At 46.4% G+C, this 21,224-nt stretch overlaps 1 protein-coding gene across 1 annotated transcript in view; it reads left to right on the forward strand.

The window, feature by feature from the left end:
* The first annotated feature begins 458 nt into the window (after nucleotides 1-458).
* Nucleotides 459-21,224, forward strand: part of LOC144119155 (monocarboxylate transporter 2-like) — a 42,318-nt gene continuing 21,552 nt past the window's right edge. Inside the window, exons 1-2 of the mRNA XM_077651856.1 lie at nucleotides 459-589; nucleotides 19,053-19,318. Coding sequence (XP_077507982.1) covers nucleotides 570-589; nucleotides 19,053-19,318 — 286 coding nt within the window. The 5' untranslated portion in view covers nucleotides 459-569. The remainder of the gene's footprint in view (nucleotides 590-19,052; nucleotides 19,319-21,224) is intronic.

The raw sequence follows: 21,224 nt of genomic DNA on the forward strand, positions 1-21,224 counted from the left end.
GTGTAGTGCTGCGTATAGGCTGCTGTCTTAATGCCAGAAAGTGCCGCTCAACTTGCGAAGTGTCGCAGCAACAGCTTTTATTCTAAACGACAAAAAAAAAGAAAATTTAAGGTGCGGTCTTTAGCTCTCCTATTTTGGGGTAAAAAATAAAAAAAATGAGATCGTCACACACACACGCAACCACCTGCCATCTACGCCACGAAGGGCGGGTTACCGAGCGTCAGTGAAATGTCGAGAAAAAAAGTATATATATATATATATATATATATATATATATATATATATATATATATATATATATATATATATATATATATATATATATATATATATATATATATATAGGATGATTTGGTGCGCCGCCGAACAAACTTAGGTCTCCCAGTCAGAGCGCAGTACTTATGCAACGCGTAGGCCGAGCATAGGATTGCTCTGACGTCGCTCTATACGATGAAATCATAGACCCAACTGCAGCTGCGATAACGTTGTGGGAGCTTTTGATCCCGCCGAGCCTGTCTATTTCATCTTGTTTGTCTTTCACGGAGCACATTGCAGCTGCATCTCCCGTCATGGAAGCAGGCGACACACTGTAAGTTTCACTTCGCTGGTTTCCATTGTACTCTTCAAAGCAAGTTTAATATAATAGAGGAGAAAAATTGGCATCTCTAAAACCTACTTTAAATGAAGCGACATGTGGCGTTTCCGAACCCCTTCCCTATTATTATTAGGGCGCTGGGTCGAAGCCATGCGGCTTGCTCTCTGCTGTTGCATTGTGGTTTCGCTTGGCTGTCGCAGCTCTGAGTAAACGGAGGTATTCTTTAAGAGATTTCCTCATTCTGACTTCTCTTTTTTTCGTTCACGCCCTGGGTTTTGCGCGAAGCCCTCGATTTTGACGCCTCCACACACTGGCGTTTAAGGAAGGGTGGCGACGCACCTCGGTGGCCCAGTGTCATCGGCCAGTAGGCGCAACAAGTCAAAACTAGCTGTTCTTCCAAGCGCATTTTTGGTTTTTCACGATTTCTAACAACCCCAAAGTGAAGTTTAAGAATGCTCAACGCCAACCATTTCTTGGCAAGTGACTCCGGCACGCCCTGCACCTTATACCTCATCAACATCAGGTATGCAACCAAGGGCATAATCCTGTAGCTTTCAAGTCCATCTCACATGTAATGCTCTATGCTAGGTGTCCTTAGGTACCTAACAAAAAATCGCAACCAATACAAAGATTAGTTGCAACAGGGCAGAAAACTGAGCTAGTTGGTATACGTTCATGATGATAAATCCAGGCGCTCACAAACAACGACCCAGAGGGGACACATCGCTTACTCGCAACTACACAATTTTTTATTCAGAAGCCTCTATATATACTACAAAAAGCAAAACAAACCCAGAGTAATCGCACGCCACAAGCCGAGTAGGAAAAGATTAACACGCGGTTTTCAGTCGCCCTTTCAAAAAACTTACCTCTCCATCAGACAAGCCAACTGAAGGGTCACTAACACATGTATGCCCTGTTTCCGCGATATGATAGGCTCCCGCGTTACGCGATCTCGGTGACGAAAAAGAACACAGGTTTTGGAAAAAAGGGGAGAACATTTCTTCTTGCGCTTGCTGCAGTCACGGCAATGAAATACCATATTGTTTGAAGTGTTACGCTTTTCCAAATCTCCGGCATTCTCCATAAGCCGCACATTCAAACAACGACCACTCTGGCCTATGTACACTTTTCCGCACGACATGGGGATCTTGTACACTGTGCCCACTTTGCACGCGACATACGGTGATACATGTCCGACAGCGCATCCTCCTTTTCTTTTCTTCGCGCCCAGCTCCGCCTTAGCTTGAATCGCAGGACATAACCTTGATAGTTTTTTGGGAGCCAAAAAATGACACGAATGCCATACCTGCCAGCAACTTTCTTAATCCCGTGTGAAAGTCGGTGCACATACGGTACTACCACGGGTTTGCTGTATTCTTCTTTTTTCTCCTTTTTTCCCTTACCTTTAACCCAGCGAATAACCTTTTCGCTGGCTCTGCCGATTACGTGACTTGGATATCCACTGTTAGTCAGTCTTTCCACCTTATAATCGACACTTTGCTGTCGGTTGTCGTGGACCACTCGCGGAACATGCGACAACCGACATGAAGACAGAGTACCTATGGTATTTGGCAAGACCCAGGCTTCCTGAGCATTGACAGGAAAAGTCCACGAAAGAAGGCAATATCATCGTTTTAGGGAACAAGCCTGTTTCAGCGGAACATCGGCAGGTTTCACAGCTGGGACCAAAGTTTGGTTTTGGGCCCGTTCTTCATCCCGCGGAAAATCTCGCTCTCTCGATGTCCGTGTATGGGTGCGTCTCTAGCGACTTTCTTTCTAGATGCGCGGACGAGTGCCTTTCGGTGCTGCAGAGGACGAACGAGAAGCAAAGGAAGCGCGGGAGCACAGAGCAGCTGGTTGAATATATGCTGGAACGTGACATGCGGCTGCTGGTTGCTGACAAGGATGGAGTGTTCGTCGTCATGCCAACCGGCACGTTCAAGGAAAAGGCAAGTGGGGCGGTTGACAAGAATTTTAAAGGAGTGCAATTCAGAGCGCACGCTGTGAAGAAGCAGACAGTGACACTTCTTCAGAGCCACAACCTTCTACGTCTAGCGTCTTCAGTGAAGGCAGCCTCGGCAACCCATCTGGAAGCCTTCTTCAGCCTGAAGACGCATAAGGAAGATATGCCCTTCCGTTGCATCGTTTCGGAGAAGAACTCGTGGCAGGATAACGTCTCAAAGTATTTACAGAGCAATATAGGATCTCTGAAGACAGATGACCCATACAGCATCAAGAACTCAGAAGCCGTGGTCAGATACCTGATGGACGAAAACCCCGTGCAGGGCCATTTCCTCAGCATAGATGTGGAGGACGTGTACTACTCGATGCCGCACAACGTGTTAATGAGGTGCGTCCATTCATGCATCACTGGCGACAATGATGAAAAGGTGTTTATTGAAAGGTGCGGTGTGTCCCTTGAATCCTTCCTAAAAATTCTGTCGTTTTATTTGAAGTCTACGGTGATTGGTTATGGTGACCGTTTCTTCGTGCAGCGCGCAGGGGTGTGCATTGGGTCTAGGGTAGCTCCTGCTCTTAGTAGCATGTTCTTAGGCTTTGTTGACAAGAAGGTAGATCTGAATTCAGCTAGTCTGTTTCGGAAGGCGTTTCGTTACGTTGATGACTACTTAATCATCGTCGATTACTATGACAGCTTCGTACGCAGGCTAATAGACAGTGAAATTGTTTAAGGATTGTAGTATGGGCCTCGAGTTTGCCCACGAGGTTCCAAATGAAGGGGAGTTGCAGTTTCTGGGCCTTCGAATTATTAAGAAACCAGACCATCTTTGTTGGAGTTACCATTCGCATTCCACGAAAGGCCTGTTAAATTTTATGTCAGCACACTCGAAGCTCATCAAGCATGGAATCGCGGTCTCGTGTTTAAAGTCAGCTGCATCAAAGTCTTGCCACCATCGCATCAAGGAAAGTGTCGATTATCAGGTGGAAAGACTGATTAACAGCGGATATCCAAATCACGTGACCGGCAGAGCCAGCGAAAAGGTTATTCGCTGGGTTAAGGGCGGGGGAAAAAGGAGAATACAGCAAACCTGTGGTAGTACCGTATGTGCACCGACTTTCACACGGGATTAAGAAAGTTGCTGGCAGGTATGGCATGTTTTCGGCTCCCAAAAAACTATAAACGGTATGTCCTGCGATTCAAGCTAAGGCGGAGCTGGGCGCGTAGAAAAGAAAAGGAGGATGTGGTGTCAGGCATGTGTCACCGTATGTCGCGTGCAAAGTGGGCACAGTGTACAAGATCCCCATGTCGTGCGGAAAATTGTACATAGGCCAGAGTGGTCCTTGTTTGAATGTGCGGCTTATGAAGCATGCCGGAGATTTGGAAAAACGTAACACTTCAAACAATATGGTACTTCATTTTCTTTACTGCAGCAAGCGCAAGAAGAAATGTTCTCCCCTTTTTTCCCAAACATGTGTTCTTTTTCGTCACCGAGATCGCGTAACGCGGGAGATAGTTGAAGCCTATCATATCGCGGAAGCAGGGCATAGATGTGTTAGTGACCCTTCAGTTGGCTTGTCTGGTGGAGAGAAGTTTTTTGTAAGGTCGACTGAAAACCGCGTGTTAATCTTTTCCTGCTCGGCATGTGGCGTGCGATTACTCTGGGTATGTTTTGGTTTTTGTAGTATATATAGAGGCCTCTGAATAAAAAATTTGTTTATTGCGAGTAAGCGCTGTGTCCCCTCTGGGTCGTTATTTGTGAGCGCCTGGATTTATCATCATGAACGAAGATTACACCTTGCGGTAAATTGCTATCGGCATGCTTCAAATTTTTACAATGGCCTGTACGTGTGAAGCTTTCTTCGAGGTAAAACGATCCGCATCCGCAAGTCGTTAGAAAAAACTTCAGCAGGGGCCTGCTGACCAGGGAGAAGGAAGTTTCAAGTCGGACCACGCTGTTCTCTTCTGGGGCAGAATTTAAAACGCTACTGGCCTAATGAAGCGGGCCTGAAAAACTATGGGGGCGCTTAATTATAACTATGCGGTGACATGCGTTAGCGTTAGGTCTCCTCCTTGCTTTTGATTGCTTCTCTTCTGTTGCTCACCTTTGTCATGTCTTTGCTCATTAAAAACTCTTTGCTAAACTTTGCTGGGCAACTCTACTGTGTGCTTTGCTAATCCATTCTTAGCCTCTTCATTTTTGCGGAATCTTTCGTAGTCATTACTTGTCATCATCAGTCTTGCATAGTCATTACTAGTCATTGTCTATTTTGCAAGTCACTTTCTAGAAGAGTTCTTCCAGTAGCAGCCACCTTCCGGCCTATCTCTCCTCTTCCCTAGGAGTGAAGAGGAGGATTTCTCTCACCACTTTGACACCTGCCAACTGTGGCAGGTGGAAGGTGTGCGCAACACTACGCCAGACACTATTAATGCGATAGCATTAGTGTCGTCGCACCAAAGCCTTGCCGATGACAGATGCAAGTCGCTGATTGGTCGAGCGATGTCCCGTGACACTGTGGCGTCAAAGAACATGCTCACAGTGGCAATTTCCCCTCGATATTGAGCAACCTGCATTCCGTGGCAAGGGTAATTTAATTAATGATGGTCGAGAGGGGTTACAGGGCCTTGTGACATCATCACAACCTGCCCAACCCATCGGGAGCACCATATATTTTCTAGACAGCAACCGAGATAAAGAACCAACGTCAAGAATAAGAAACAAATGTGATGTATGCAAATGTCGCCACCGTCGCAGCGTAGCTAATACCTGCTGCGGCCACTAGCAGTCTGAATATGGAGGTTAATGGACCTAAAATCACAAAGAAACTAACGCAAGCTGACCAGAAGCTGTGACAAATGTTAGATCTTGTCCTATCGCATTCCATTCTGAAGGTGACTTAAGCGTCCCCTTAGTTTTTTCTTGAGGCAGGGGCTACTAATGATAACGCATTAAAACTCCGCAATCTTGATTTATCTGCTGTCAGCTATCTTTCCAAACACGTAACAAGACAAATTCACTCCACCCGGCGAGTAGACTTGACCGAGGCAAGCGGCATCTGTATTTTCTTGCACGTGCCGAAGTAGCAGTCGTATCCGAGGTTGACGTCTTCAAGCTTCACGTGCGCTATGAAGAACGCTATAGTGCAGTGTTCCGGGCCAGTTTCTAACTCCTAGAATCCTTCAGCACCAGCTAACATCGCACAAAACACTAGTATTTTTTTTTGTTCTTCGCATTTCACCTCCCCATACGTGCCACCACAGCGACCAGGATTTGGTCACGTGAACACATCTAGCGATGGCCGCCTAGACGGGGAAGTTATTCGTGTCTGAGATCCAACATGCTTATAGGTCTCCATATTCTGGTCAGCCGGAGCAAGGTGACCAGGGATCTGCTGTCTACGTGTCTACAGCGTATGACCGAAACAGCCATTCATCTGTCGGACACACGGCGCGGTTCGAGGATCGCGTTTTGCTTAAAATGAGGCAGTACCTGTCCTATATTTTAGGGGCTGGCACACCCCTTTTTTCAGGGAGGAGCGCAGTAGCATGCACTTGTCATTTTAACTCTTCGGTAGTCGTAATCAAAGGAGGGTCATGGGGGCTCCAGCGTAGATGCTGCACACTTCATGCCTAGGCCACGTTCGTCTGTGTTTATCCCGCTTTGGCAGGCACCGGTTGCAGGTATTAGCCGAATTAGCCGAGTCACACAATCAACAGGGGTGTGTGCAGTCGACGGGAGTTTGTTTTCTTCGCGGAATAAGGGCGGCATGGCTCGAGACGCTGTAATTCCGAACTCAAAGCTCGGGATTGAACAATTGCGGAGGGCTCCCAGCACTGGATTAAGGGGGTGGGGGGGGCTAAGGGGGCTGCAGCCCAGGGCCTCACATCGAACAGTAGGAGAAGGGGGCCCATTTATTCTAACCTGCTTAGTATATGGAATCATGGGCAACGGAACTTCGAGCGACATGTATGAAGCGAGAAAACCAGAACGAGCAGACGGGGCCCCCCGCCTAATGTAACAGCTTCCGTTTAACCTGATCATTTGAGGAGAGCTTGTCGAGCTGCAAAAACAGGAATCCCCCGCCACCCCGGCGAGCCCTCTTTATTACGAAGCAAGGTGCGTTTTCTTGGAAGAGTTTTCGTGGTTTCCTGTAAGTCCGTCTGTGGAGTGGTGTCTGGAGAGGAGGGGCAAGGGGAAAACACCTCAAACATGTAATGTGGGATGATTACCTAAATCTCCCTTGCCCCTCGTCACCACCACGCCACCCTCCACCTCTCAAATAGTTCCTCCGCTGTCCTTCTTATAGAAAGGATGTGCTGAAGTACCCAACAGTGCCTCCCATTCGAGTTTTCTTTACCGCGATTGTAATTTGGTCGGGGGAGGATGAGTCCGATAGCAGATGATGATGAGTCTAATGGCAGAGTCTAGGCAGGAAAAGAAAGAAGACGTCACACGTGTTTTTGTCCGCGTGCTGTGGGGCATGGAACTGTCACTGTTCGGGCTAGGGTAGTGGAAGAGTGAAGGGGGAAGTTGGAGAGCTGGACACAAAGGCCTGTCTCCAGGGCCCATTCCTGCCTAGTGGCTTCGCACCCTCGCGCGCGCTCGACGGAAAAAAGTAGGTCAGACCGGCTGCCGAACTTTACAGAAAGGAGTAGAAAAAGATGACTGAGAGGCGACGGAGGGCGCGTAACTTCGCTCGCGCTAGGATTCACCCTCTCCGATTCGTTCTCTCCCCTTCGTCGACGGGGCGGAAGAAAAATCGAGAACCTCCCAGAACAGACGATTGCTCCTAGCCAATAGGAAGACGAGACCGGAACGAGAGAAGGAGTGAGTTTGTACGGAGGAGGGAATTTGTACAATGAACTCTATGCGTATGTGAACGCCTGCTTTGGCGCTATAGTATTAGACAAACGCGGCGCGCGTCTATGAAAGGAAGTTGATCGTGGGCTGCGATTCAGCCCCGAGCCGCCGGTTAAGCTTGCATAAGCTCGCCCGCTGAGGAGCTCCCGGGTGACGCGCCACTCTCGACCAGCCACGGACCATCCAGGCAGCGTACGCCAGTCATCGGGACGGCCACCGTTGGACACCTGCGGTCGCGCCGGACTCACGAAGTGCCCGGTGCGGTGAACAATTAGCATCCATTCATGCGAAAATGCTCGGTCGGAAGCATCAAAGAGGTGCGCCTAAACGAAAGGCGAAGTTAGAAAAAGAAGAGCGTGAAAAGAAGCTACCAAAGATGACAAAGTACCTACCGAATGCTGCTTCCGCGGGTCAGTGTGATCGCTCTACCCAGAGTCCGTGCCAAACTCCCAATAGTACCGACTGTGCTTCTGTGGAGGACTTTCCAACTCCATCACCACGGTTTCCTGGCAAGAAGCAAGGTTTGACTCATCTTGGTTGTCTGGATCCTGTCAAAATGGTGCCAACCTCGGTCGTCCATATTTCTGAGCAGTCGACGCTAACCGAGCCCTGTCCTGTTCCTGAGTCTGCAACGTCTATGCTACTCGGCCGGGCTCCTGCCACAGCGCGCCAGGTGTACGGTCCGTCACTCCCGATTTCTGCTACTGCGTATCAACAGGTGCCAAATTTCCCCGATGAGCCTCCTTATACTGACGAGCGCCAGGAAACAACACTCCAAAAATCGACTCACTTGTTTCCTGTTAGTTTGGCTTCAAATAATCATTTTCCCACCCATAAAGTGTGCCTCGAGAGGACGAATGAGACGGCTTCTCGTTGTGGCAACAGAGAACTACAGACACCCCCATAGCAAGAGGTATGTTGCGAGATTCTCTGAAGTGACGCTGCTAAGTGGCCGGACGTTATTACTGACAGCTTTCAGAGTGTATGCCTTGAGAAAGGGCCATTGTATTTTCAAAATCGGGCAGAATATTTTCCGTCTTCCGAAAGGCAATACAAAACTCAGAAACGCTATATGTCCCCTCATCTTTTCTTGCGAAAGGCTGTAAATGGAGAAGCGTACGAGCGACACTGGTTAATGTACTCGGGGTACAAAGGTTCCGTTTACTGTTTCGTGTTTAAACTTTTTTTCGATTTCAAGCAACCCCAGCGCTTTCACCCCGCACGGCTTTTCTGATTGGAAAAGCGCAGAAGAAAAGGTTTGCGCACATGAAAATAGCGTCAAGCACCGGAACTGCGTGGCAGCATGGCTCACCCGCTCTAACTCGAGCAGCACAATTGGCAAGGAGCTGGTTAAGCATCTTGTCACTGAGACCGCTTACTGGACAGAGGTGTTGAAGCGCATGGTCGTTGTAGTTAAGCTTCCAGCTGAGCGCAACCTAGCGTTTAGGGGCAGTGAGGAGATTTTTGGTTCACCGAGAAATGGCAATTATATGGGAATGCTTGAGGCCATTGCCAAATTTGATCCCTTTCTAAAGGGGCACATCAAACGCTATGGAAACCAAGGAAAAGGTCACCCATCGTATCTGTCAAAAACCATTTGTGATGAATTTATCCGAGCATATGGCAAAAGCTGTCAAGGAACTTCTCGTTGGCGAAGTGAAACGCGCAAAATACTTCTCTTTAATTGTTGATTCGACTCCAGACCTTACTCGCGTTGATCAGCTGTCAGTTGTTTTATGATGCTATTTATATTGGAAAGTGTACGAATGATTTCTTGGAATTGTTTCAATCGAATCGCATACCGGCTTGCATCTTTTAGATGCCGTGATGTCCCTCTTGACGACCAATGGCATCTCAATTGATGATTGCAGGGGCTAAGCTTATGATAATGCGAGTAATATATCAGGAAAATACAAAAGACTACAAGCTTAAATCAAACACCTGAACGAATTGGCAGTCTACGTCCCGTGTGCTGGCTATTTACTGAACTTAGTTGGCGCGTGTAGCGTTGACAGTTGCCTTGAGGCAGTCAAATATTTCACTGTAATTCAGAGACTGTATGTGTTCTTTGCTGCCTCACCTAAGCGATGGAGGTATCTTTTGGACAGCATGGCCGGAAATGGCCAGTAGCTTGTTTTGAAAATTCTCTCCCAGACCAGGTGGTCAAGACACGCTGAATCATATAAGGCCATTCTGAAAATTTTCAATGTAGTCTTTTGTTGCCTTGAAGCTATATCAAACAACGAGGAAGAAAACGGTGACACTAGGAACGAAGCGCACTCTCTCTTCAAGAAAATTACAAAGCTAGAGACTGCATTCACGGCGATTTTCTGGAGTCATATCTTGGAGCGCTTTGACAAAACGAGCGTAGCGCTTCAGAAACCAGGCCTAGACATTCCAACTGCTGTAGACCTGCTGAGCTCTCTAGAAGGCTTTGTTAATTCTTTGCGACCTCTCTTTGATACCTTCAAAGAGAGGGCGCGCACGCTAAGTACCAATCAATGTTTTCATGATGAGGGCAAATGCATCGTTTTGAGTAAGCACCCGGACGGAAAAAGCTATAGTGCGCTACAAGGTAGAAAAAAAGTTTATCGTAGAGACCTACAATGTACTTGACAGTCTATAGGCTCTGCTTTGCGAGTGCAAAAGGCTGCCTACACTGAACTCTGCGAAAGGTTCGGATTCTTAAAATTGCTGACAGAAGTTGGGAGCGAGGCCTCTCTGGCACAGCAGGCTAAGAAGTTGGTGAAAACCTACAGAAATCATTTGGAACCAGCATTTTCCGCTGAAATCGTTCAGTTTGCGAACTTTCTGCACAACTCTGTGTTCCAGGACAAGGGTCTCCTGGAAATAATGAAGTTGCTGCAAGAAATAAAGCTTATTGATGTGTTTCTGAACCTTTATATTGTTTTGCGAATGTACTTGAGCATGCCCGTGACAAACTGTGAGACTGAACGCTCGTTTTCCAAATTGTCGCCGATAAAAAAATCGCCTTCATTCGAGCCCCCTTGACAACAAGGTGAACTCGCTTGCTATCATGTTCATTGAAAGTGACCTCCTCCGCAATCTATCTTTCGAACAGACTATATCTGATTTCGCCAAAGCGAAGGCTCAAAAGGTGTCATTTTAAAAGAGGACTGTTTGCGCATTACATGAATAGTTCCAATAAGTTCGTTGTGTCGCCTCCCAGTCTCCAAGTTGCCAATGAAACGCTGAGCAGTGCAATTCAAGATATGCGTCTGTTCTTCTTGGGATATTTAGCATGCTTATAAGGAACTGTATTATTGTTGTTTTTGATACTGCCACGTTTATTTATTGTCGTCCTTGCTTGTCTTACCTTTAACGAAAATATTTTCAAATAATGGTTTGTAATTACAGTTGGCAACTTTCATCTGTATTCTAGTGCATATTTATGGTGTTTGTATTGCCTTAAGTACTGTATATATCTAGTGCATATATAGAGAGTAACGTGTATAACGATTACTGCAGTCTGATGCTTGAATTTTAATAACGAATGTTTTGAATACAACCATGCATCTCCTCACGGGATTAAACTTAGTGATGCAAACAAAGCCTAGCTTCAGAAGGATCGACATCTGAGCTGTGTTGTCTTTTCCACGTTCTTGTTCGTCTTGAGTGCACTAAACTTTTCCTTAAAGCCCAGCTTTTGCTGACATCAGAATGCAGAATAATCACAAAGTGAACATAAGTTTTGGTGTTTACAACAGCACGCTTTTCAAGCCAGTTTTGTTGTTTTCCTTATAATTATCACAATAATAATAATCCCGTTGATCGCACTTCGTTCTTTTAAATTTTGGTGGAATTAAAATGAAGCATGGCATATTTCCAGTAGCATAGCAGGCGACATACGGCGGAGGGGGTCAGTATAGGGAAAGGGGGCCTGCATGCGCATTAGCCCAGGGCGCCATTTTTCTTAATCCGGCCCTGAGGGCACCGCACGTGCGCACCGTCATAGTGGGCGATAGGCGACGCGTCGAACTTGGCGGACTGTGAGTTACCTAAAGCAGAGAAGCGGGAGCCCGTGCTCGGTCACGGAACAAGCAGTGAGTCATTCGAGACAAGTGATCAGGCGCGCAAGCGGCCGCGTGTTGCGCCAGCTCTTGGCCAGCCCGCTAGCAGTAAAAACCCAATGTAGAAAAAACGGCTGCACAGCGGCCTGCGACGCAGCGAGGCGGTGAAATAGGAGATTACTCACATACTTGCAAAGGGCTTGCCTGTTTCATCCTGTTCTGCTGCTCCGCTGCGTCACAGAGTGCCGTACGGCCGTTTGCTCGACGCTGTGGTGATATCGTTTAAGAATTGACTGGGTGAGCGTGCATTCGCCCAATCATCGTCTAGCGCTGCCTCTACGGCCGGGACCACGCCGCCAGGAGTCGCAGAAACGCACTTCAAACAACGCTCGCGCGTCCTGCCAAATTTTCTCCGGGCCTGTACAAAAGTTCTGGAGATACAAAATTCGACAAGAAAGCCTACCAAGCCAAAGTTTGGTACACGAACAGCAGCAAAGCGCCTTTAACTTACGTCTTTTTTTTCCACGTTTGTGTAAGCTACCGTTAGCAAAGTGGCGCTAGTCGGCGGAACTTACATTATTTCCTTTATCATGAAAGTTCTACGCGGCGCGAGTTGCAACCATAGCTGCGTTAATCGAGCTGTGGTTTCTATTCGTCCATCGAGGCACCGATGGCGCTCAAACCCCCGACAGACTTACCTCATGGATGCATTCTCTGAGACACCTCAGCGCCACTCCGTTTCACAGTTTACTCTTGTTGGTATCGGAAAATTCCGACTGGAGACAATTCAGCTGGACGCGCAGCTAGCTATAAATACCGTTCGCGACTCCCTTTGATTCAAGTTAATCATTTCTACGGGAACTCTTAGTACTTGGAGGACCCCACAAGTCATCGTATCATGAACTGTGCAGGCAAAACTGGCTACTGTGAGAACGGTTCAGCCACAGCCTTGAAAAAAAAAAGACAGCTGCGAGGCTTCGCACTTCTTCGCTCCCTGTAGGAGAGCGTCGACCTACCAGCCTCAAGAAAGAACGCCGAGTTCACCTTGATTTCATCCTCTAAAGGATCAAACTACAATATCTTTCCGATTCGCACAAGTTCACCCTAATAAAACCCACATTGGCTTCGTACTTAACGAAGACGTCCTTTTCTGGCCGATACATTAGAAGAAAAAAGAGTCCACTGCCTGCTTCTTCGAACTTATTCTGTACAAAAGATGCCCAAACCCAAACGATACATCTTTGACCCAGATACACTGAAAGGTAAATTATTTCGCCGTCGGAACACGCGCAAGCTGCCACAAAATACCCTTCGAGTTAATCTTTCCTTTTCGTTAACATACACCAAGATACGCACTTCCCTTTAAAAACGCGTAGCCTTGGCCAATCTCCTCTCATCTTCAGGCAGCAACATATTAATCTGAAGTGGAATGAAGACGGCGCGGCTGACGGGGACAAAAAAGACACAAACGACAGGATCCGCCCCAGTTATTGCAACTCAGTTTATTTCGCGTCAAGCCTGCCTTTTTATACTACAATCAAGCCGTATCGCAGATGAAATAAAACTACAAACGACAATCTATCGTCATCTTTTAGAATCTCTGTTGACGCAGTATATTTGATTAGCAAACAAAATACAAAAATCGAGGCATGTGGAGTAGTTCACTGAAATTTTTTTTTAACCAGGCCATCCAGGAGCAACAAAAACAAAGCAGGGCAGACGAGCTAATTACGCTACACCAACAGAAAAAAGCGAACACGCACGACCAAGGCAAAAATACCCTTAAGAATCAATAATGATAAAAGGCAACCGCTTGAAAAATAATATCCGATAACCAACAAAAACATTGAAGTAAATCCATCGGCGCCATCTTTACTTTACTGTCATCATGAACAAAATAGACCAAAGAAAAGTTTCACTTGAGCATATTATTTTTTTACTGGATTGCGGCTGAAAAAAACGTCCGAGATGGTCACATTTTGATGACTTACCAAATTTTATTTAAACGCTTACTCTAATGATTGCCAAGGTAGACGAGGAGGAGGTGCTCCACAAGTTTTTCCATACCTCCGTTAATCAACATTTTACATTGCCCTTACGACCTGCACATCTAACCGCACTGCCCACTCGTTTCAGATTGCCCCGCCTCTGTATCGTACTACAACTTTTTCAGGTTCCTTTTTCTCCCAACTGTTGTGGACTGGAATTGCCTCCCCACCGATATCGCCGTCATCACGCGCCCATCTGCATTTTTAGATGCTGTAACTACTTATACTTCAAGACAGTGACTCATATTTTTATTGATGAATATAGTAAACCACTCCTTTTGCGATATCACCTGAAGGGGCCTTTAAAGTGCAGTAGAGTGAAGTAGAGCGAAGTGAAGCAGTAGAGTAGAATTTATTCAATAATTCCATGATTCCGTTCATTCATGCTTGCAGCCTCTCGTTCTGTCGCGTACGTCGTGCGTGAGTGCAGTACTTTCCATAACACACGCCCCTTCGTCCCGAGGTGCTCACAGGGTACCTGAAACTTTTTCTAAAGTCATACACCTCGCGGGCGATCAGTAAAAGATTAACGGGAGTGTATTTGGGCAAGGTTATGTTTCACCCTTGATAGAAGACAGTATTATTTGCGCCATCACTAACTATATCCCTTATTTATACTCTCATTTATTTGTACAGAGCGAACACATCCCGATTTCTGGTTATCATTTTTTCTATATAACTCAAGACATATGCCATGACATGGCGGAGGTGTTGCCTTATATTGCCACCTGGTGTTCTCGGGTGACGCTGAAAGCTGTCGACGACGAATTGTATCGCGCTGGCTAGCTGCCGAATTTTGTCCGTCTTCTGTCTGTGAATATTGTCGCTCTGGCTTCCGTGACATATTTTGGTGGAGGCGCTGGGTAAAGATCGCTGTATATATCCCATACTTCTCCGCATACACTGGACTCCAGTCCTTTGCTAGTCGACACCCCTGTGCACCGTGCTAGCCGGGGAAACTATGGCCTACCTCCCGAGCACGGGCCTTTGGCGTTTATCAAGGCACACACATCGACCTGTCATGCAAGTTTTGGCCAACTACACCACAAGAGAAAAAGGTGAATTCCCTCATACGCGGCGTTAAAGAGCAACTGTTCGCTGGCCTCGTGCGCAGTCCACCAAGGACTCTTGCTGAGTTCCTTAAAGAATCAGTCACAATGGAGAAGAAGCTTCTGCGCCGGTCTAATAGCTACGACAGGCCAGTACTCGCCACTTCGGTTACAGAGCCGCTTCCTGCATTCGGGGCTAACCCTGATCTTCTCCGCGACCGGATCCGCTCCGCTGTGCGTGAAGAGCTCCAGACGCTTTTCGGTGCTCCCCAGCTGGCGGCCGGCCCCCTCACTAGCCTCGTCCGCGAAGCGGTCCAAGCGTTTAGGCCTTCGTTATCGTCCGCTGATTCCCACGGAGTACCGTCGGCTAACGTATGCTGAAGCCTTGCGATGTCCTGCGCCCTCTTCGGCGCCGTTCATTCCGTCCAATGACGACTCACTGTTTTCTGCAAACCTCGACACGTACAACGACAATCGACGACCACCCAACCGAAGACGGACCTGTGGTGTGCCCCGAATCGGCGACGTTGTGCTTTCACTGCGGGGAACCCGGCTATCTTATCGCCAGTGCCCATATCGACACCGTGGACTGCAGCGTTTTCCCGTCGATGTGATCTGCCCCCCCCCTCCCCCCTCCCCCCTCCCCAACCCCATTAGGTCAACAGCCCCGGGAGATTAAGGATTACGTGGCCAAGCAGCGCATGGCGACAAGTTTCCAGCGACAGTCCCTGTCTCCGTCTCCACGCCGACCTTCGCCGCAGCCCCAAAGCTCCTCCTGGATGGCGCAGCGACGGTCGCCAAGCCCCCGCCGGGAAAACTAAAGTCAGAAACCTCCGAGGGCGAGGCCGCTGGCAGTCGATGCGAAGAAGACCTCCCGACAGCGCGAACAGTGACCGACCGTGATTAAAGGCACCCACGGTAGTTCCTGAACTCGAAGATCGATTCTCGTAGGATATACTCGTGCTCCTGGACGGCTAAGAGATTAGCGCTTTGGTGCACACTGGCGCTTATTTCTCGATTTTGTCGTTCTTGTTGTTGCCTCAAATACGATGGCACATACTCACGGTGGGAGATTGGTCAGGGTTTGGTGCAGATCCAAACAGGAAAAAACTCATCCAGGTTTATCTCAAGCGGCTCAAAAATATAGAGTACTCTGAGAGAGAAAGAAAATCACGAATTTTGAAAGATCTTGAGGAAATCGGAATGAAAATCGAGGAAACAAGACGGTGCGGGTTTAATAAATAAATTTTAAAGAATTATTCGGAAAGAAAATAATTTTGAGACGAAAGTAAAGGCATCGAGAAGTTTACACAAAAATCTCCCGGTTTAAATAATATATTTGTGAAGAAGCTGACACACCTGCCTAATGGCATGCTCTTTGACGGTTGCTCCGAAGGAGAGGAGGACGGGAAGAGTAAACGGCAGTCCTAATTGAGAGAGAGTTTTTTTGCGATTTAAAGCGGAAAGCTAGCCTGCGCGATACACTTCGTTGCCGACAGCTTCCCGCGCCAACTGAGAACACCAGGTGACCTATATATTAGACAGGAGTTAACTTTCACTGAAATGCCTCAACTTCTAGTAAGTAATAGTAACATTGAATCGCTTTCTATCACACTGTCGACAGGCATTGTCATAGGCGTAGTCTACCGACCACCCAGTTCAAGTTTGCAATCGTTTTACAGTGTTACGGAGACCATTCTTTCCGCTTTGAACATCAGAAAATATAATTCTGTAATAATTGCCGGTGACTTCAATATCAACACTTATGGAGACCTGAATACAGATTACTCTTTGCTATTGCAATCGTATAGTTATAAGAATAAAATCTCTGAGCCAACAAGAATCACAACGACCTCAGATATAATCCTTGTAGACAATAATACCGAATGCGATAAATTTGTTACTACCCACTCCACTGTCATTTCTGAATGCACTACATACAATGATCGAAGGTATGAGCAGCCGCTATGCACATGGACGACAAAGGCCATACTAAACGCCATTAAGAAGAAATATGCTTGGTATTGCAAATGGAAGAAACAAAAACAAAATATATATTATTTACAACGGTTTTGCAGCTCCCGTAATTCTGTTGTCGCAATGATTCGGAAGAGAAAAAAATGAGTTCAACACACTACTGATCAAAAAAGCTCAGGTTAATTCAAAAAGGATGTGGGATGTTTTTAATGACATCATTACTACACCTGTGAAAAGGCCTATTGCTCCTGAAAGAATTCACACTGAACAAGCCGATGTCTTCAATACATACTTTACTAAGATTGGACCAGCTCTAGCTTACTGTATACCTCATGAGGCATGTCATGTTAATTACCCCTTATTACACAGCACATTTTGTCAAACCTATAGAAGATATTAAAGTACAAGGTGTATTATCTGATATGAATGTTAAACAAGGCCGCTGGACATGACGGCATTACTGTTACGGCTTTAAAAGATAAAGTTGACCTGCTCTGTCCGGTGCTTACTGCCATATTCAATCGCGATATAGAGTGCGGTACATACCCCGCCATTCTAAAGATGGCAAAAGTATCTCCTATACATTAATATCGTGATGTTAATGACCCTGGCAGCTACCGACCAATTTCTGTACTGAGTGTAATTAATACCGTGTTTGAAAGGTAATTTCTATTCAATTAAAAGAGTACCTGAATATAAACAAATTTTCACTGAATCTCAACACGGCTTCAGAACCTGTCGCTCTACATCATCAGGAGTATTAGAGCTATCCCAGCATATAAACGAAGCATTCCATAACAATGAATAAGCGGTAGTAATATTTCTAGACCTCAAGGTATTACGCTAGAGAGTAATTTGAACTGGAAACCGTAAACTGATAACTTGTGTTCTAAACTATCTTCAGCGTGCTATGGGCTCTTACAGGCGTGACAATGTTTCGATATTTCGGTATTAAAAATTATTGACTTCTCTATTTTTCATTGTCATATCATACACTGTTGCGAATCATGGTATTCCACATTTAAAACTTATTTGGATCCACTTGTACGAATAATCACGTTTTCCGGTGCGTTTGAATCCAGCAGTCCTTTATTTTGCACCTTGAAAATTCTTCCTTTCTCGCTGACATCCCAAATGAAAATTTCCATTTTAGTCAATAACATAATATGTCACAGTCACTCATTACCATTTAGCGTGTTTGTGATTCCAACATGTAACACTAGAAATACCATTAACATAAACTTTAATTTACCAGTTACTCGAAACACATGCGGTCAACGGCTAATTCAGTATTACGGTACAAAGTTATGGAACACCTTACCAATAGACGCAAAGACTGCCAACAACTTTGTTTTTCCGTAAAAAGGTTGTATCTTTAATTGATCAATTAGGTATGTTGCAATGCGTCCATGTTGCTATTGTCTTTATAGTCATATTGTGTTATTCCTGCATCGACGTATGTTTCCTCTCATTCTGATTGAATTGTAACCGGTGCGCGATTGTTCAATTCTGTCTTGATCGCTGCTACACATACGCATGTATACCATATGGGCCTGAACTAGCTTTGACTATGGATGGGCCCAACAGTTGTTTGCTTATGTTGTTGTACAATTTCATGATGAAATAAATAATGTCTAATGTGTATTCCGCCTACGAAACTCCCCGAGGCTCCCTGTGGGAAGCTTCTGGCTATACATTGCATTCAAGTCTATTCTTTTTTTAGCGATGGAAAGCTGTGCTAGTAGGTGAAAGATGACGACATGAGAGCTAGCGGACACGACAATGCTCAAAGCGCTGTTTCTGCTTTATACGACGTGTTCTTTGTACGGCTTCAGTTCTTCTCTGCGTGCATCCACGCCAGCGGCGTGTCCCGTATCCGTTCGACGGAATTTCTATCATAGAGCCTTTTTCACAGAGGTTAACCTCTTTATTTTTGTAATTTTTTTTCTGACGACCTCAAGTCAAAGAAAACAGTCGTTCTGACCCCAATATTCGCGTTTAAAGTCCAAAGATACAAACCAAGGCGAGCTTTCACGCGGCACCAAAATAAAACGCTTTTCGAAAATCTCTAGTACATTTCGCCTTCCACCGTGGCGAAGATGTGATGGGGACCTCTGCACCCTCTATACTGTTTTCTTTGCAACTACAAAGGCCGTATACTAAAAGCTGTATACTTTCAGTTTTTCATTTCACGTTCATTTGGATTTTTGTCAGTGGTCACTCAGATATACCGGCGTGGCTGTCAAGCTTGTGGGGCAAGCGACCCAGCCATTGGGCCATTTGGTGGTTGGCCAATTTCAGCCAATGGTAAGGTCCGGTCGCCGACCACCCAATGGCCGGGTCGCTTGCCCCAGACGCTCAAAAACCAGAGCTATATTTGACTACCCACTGACAGAGGACAGAATGGACGTGAAGTGGGTCCACAACGGAAAATAGACAGTTTATTGAATACGGCGCCAGGTTTCTGTGGCCATTCCGCTGAGAAGGCAGCATTTGTTGTAAAAATTTTTCCCTGTTTGCTTTTTTCGCAGCTGGAGAAATGGTGTCTTCACTGTGTGCTCGCCAAGTCTTGAAAGAAAACCCTCAATGTGGAGACGCTGCTCCCTGTATGTACAGCAGAGTCACTTAGACAAAAAATGGGGCCTCGCTGTGGCCGCAGCGGTTGCCTCCTTCTTCAACCTGGCCACGCAGATCAACGCTGGCTTCTTCTTCGTCGCCATGATGGACACGTTCGGAGTGGACCACTCGACAGCAGCGTGGCCAGAGAGCGTTTTCACCGTCATGACTTACTCGGGAAGTAAGAGAAAAACGCGCCAAGTAACATATAAACAGAAACACCCGTGAGGAAAATTTGGCGTCGCCACAGAGGTCAGAGTTTTGAAAGATTGGATTACAGTTTCCTGTATTCGTCGAACACGGGTTCTCCGTGCGATTGCCCCAAACTGTTCCTACACTTCTGCCATGTGACCAGGCCCAATTTTCGTCACATTCCGAGATGCCAGCCTTCCAGACTCATCCACAGAAAGGCCGAAATGGCAAGGTTGTAAAATTCGTTCATTGTTGATTCGATGCAAATAGTCCATGCGTAACATATGGCACCAGCAAATAACGTCAGGGACTGGACTCCCCAATAGCAGCCTACATTTCGAAATGAAAAGTCAAGGAATTCACGTCGTGACTCAGAGACAGCTTGCGGAGGTGCACTTTGTTTATCTTTTGGTGATGTCAATGCGCAATATCTGGGTTAGTGATAGTACATTTTTCAAACACAGAATTGACGTAACGTGCTCATTACTCTTTTTGCCACTCTGGCGATGATTAATGGACAGTAGTCTTGTGCGAATAGTACTTTTTTGGTTCAAAGCGAACTGGAAGCGAATAGTAATTCTTCTCGAATAATTTCGATGCGAATACTTCTAATGGTAGCAAGTAAAGAAAAAAACTGCAGAGGGCTAAAGTCTGGGATTTATTCGAGTAATGTAAAAAAAACTATTATTTACGAAAATCTACAAATTTCGCGCAAAAACACTAGCTGTTTCAATGCTGGGGTTTGATGTGCTCCCTTCTGCAGCTTACAAAAGCTCCTGCAGTCAAAAAAATCCTTTCACTTCTTGTCTGGGTGGCTGGTATCGAAAGATATGTACGGGCAGCTGCAACAAGGGTTGGGTAAAGGTGGCTGCCCTCGCTTTTCCACCACAAAAGAGGGTCTTCGGACCGGGAACGAAGGGGGGCCCTCAAGCACCCCGCAACCTCACCCGAGATTGTATGCCTTAACTGATGATGTGCTCGCGAACTGAAGTGTGTAAACGCACTCCACACTGAATCCCCTGATGGGTCTGCAGAGCAGGTGCTGTTCTCACTTGTTGCTGTACCATGTTGATCAACTGGCAGTCTCTTCTGCTGCCATTTTGAGTAGAGTGAACACCCATTGCTTTGCGGGTCGTTGAGCATAACAAACATCTTTGTATATAGGATCGACCAACATTGCCATTGAAGGAAGACGTGGCGTCTTGATATCAAGGAACCTCGTCTTGATGCTACGTAAAAGCCTTGAGGCATGCAATGCTACCTCACCACCTTCGGAAACACGTTTAGAACCACCTCGGTACACTGCAACAGGGAAATGACTTGTGACAACGTGGGATATTCGTTCTCAGACAGTTCAGCTGTGGCAGGGTCAAGTGGCTTCAATACTTGCACTGCTGCATTCATAAGCTTCCACTCACTTGCGTTCAAGTTTGGAACTGCGTCACATTCTGAAAGTTCTACAGTGGTGAATGTACGAAGCTTCACGACCTTGGCCATCATGGCACGCTCACTGTTCCCTCTCGTCGGGACGTCTTGTATAACCTCGAGAGGCTCCAGCTGCATGTTTCTCTAGATTTCCTAAAGCCGCACTCGGGCCTTGGCGCTTCGCTTGTATATAGCCACAACCGCTCTGGCCTTAACACAGAGCTGAAATAACCCTGACACTTATCTTTTGGCATCACTGACACACAACTCAAGGGTTACACTGCAAACCACTGCAGGACGACCGCGCTACTGCAGAAGTAAAGTCCCTTCCATTATATTTAACGACGAAGATCGGCACAGTATCGTGGGCTGGAAGTTCCTGCTCCTCGATGAAACCTGCGATAAATAGCTCCAAATTTTCTGCAGTGTGAGAGTTTGTGATCTCCGTGCAAGCCAGTACATGCACGTGT

Source organism: Amblyomma americanum, chromosome 2 (assembly GCF_052857255.1).
Source record: "Amblyomma americanum isolate KBUSLIRL-KWMA chromosome 2, ASM5285725v1, whole genome shotgun sequence".
NCBI lineage: Eukaryota > Metazoa > Arthropoda > Arachnida > Ixodida > Ixodidae > Amblyomma > Amblyomma americanum.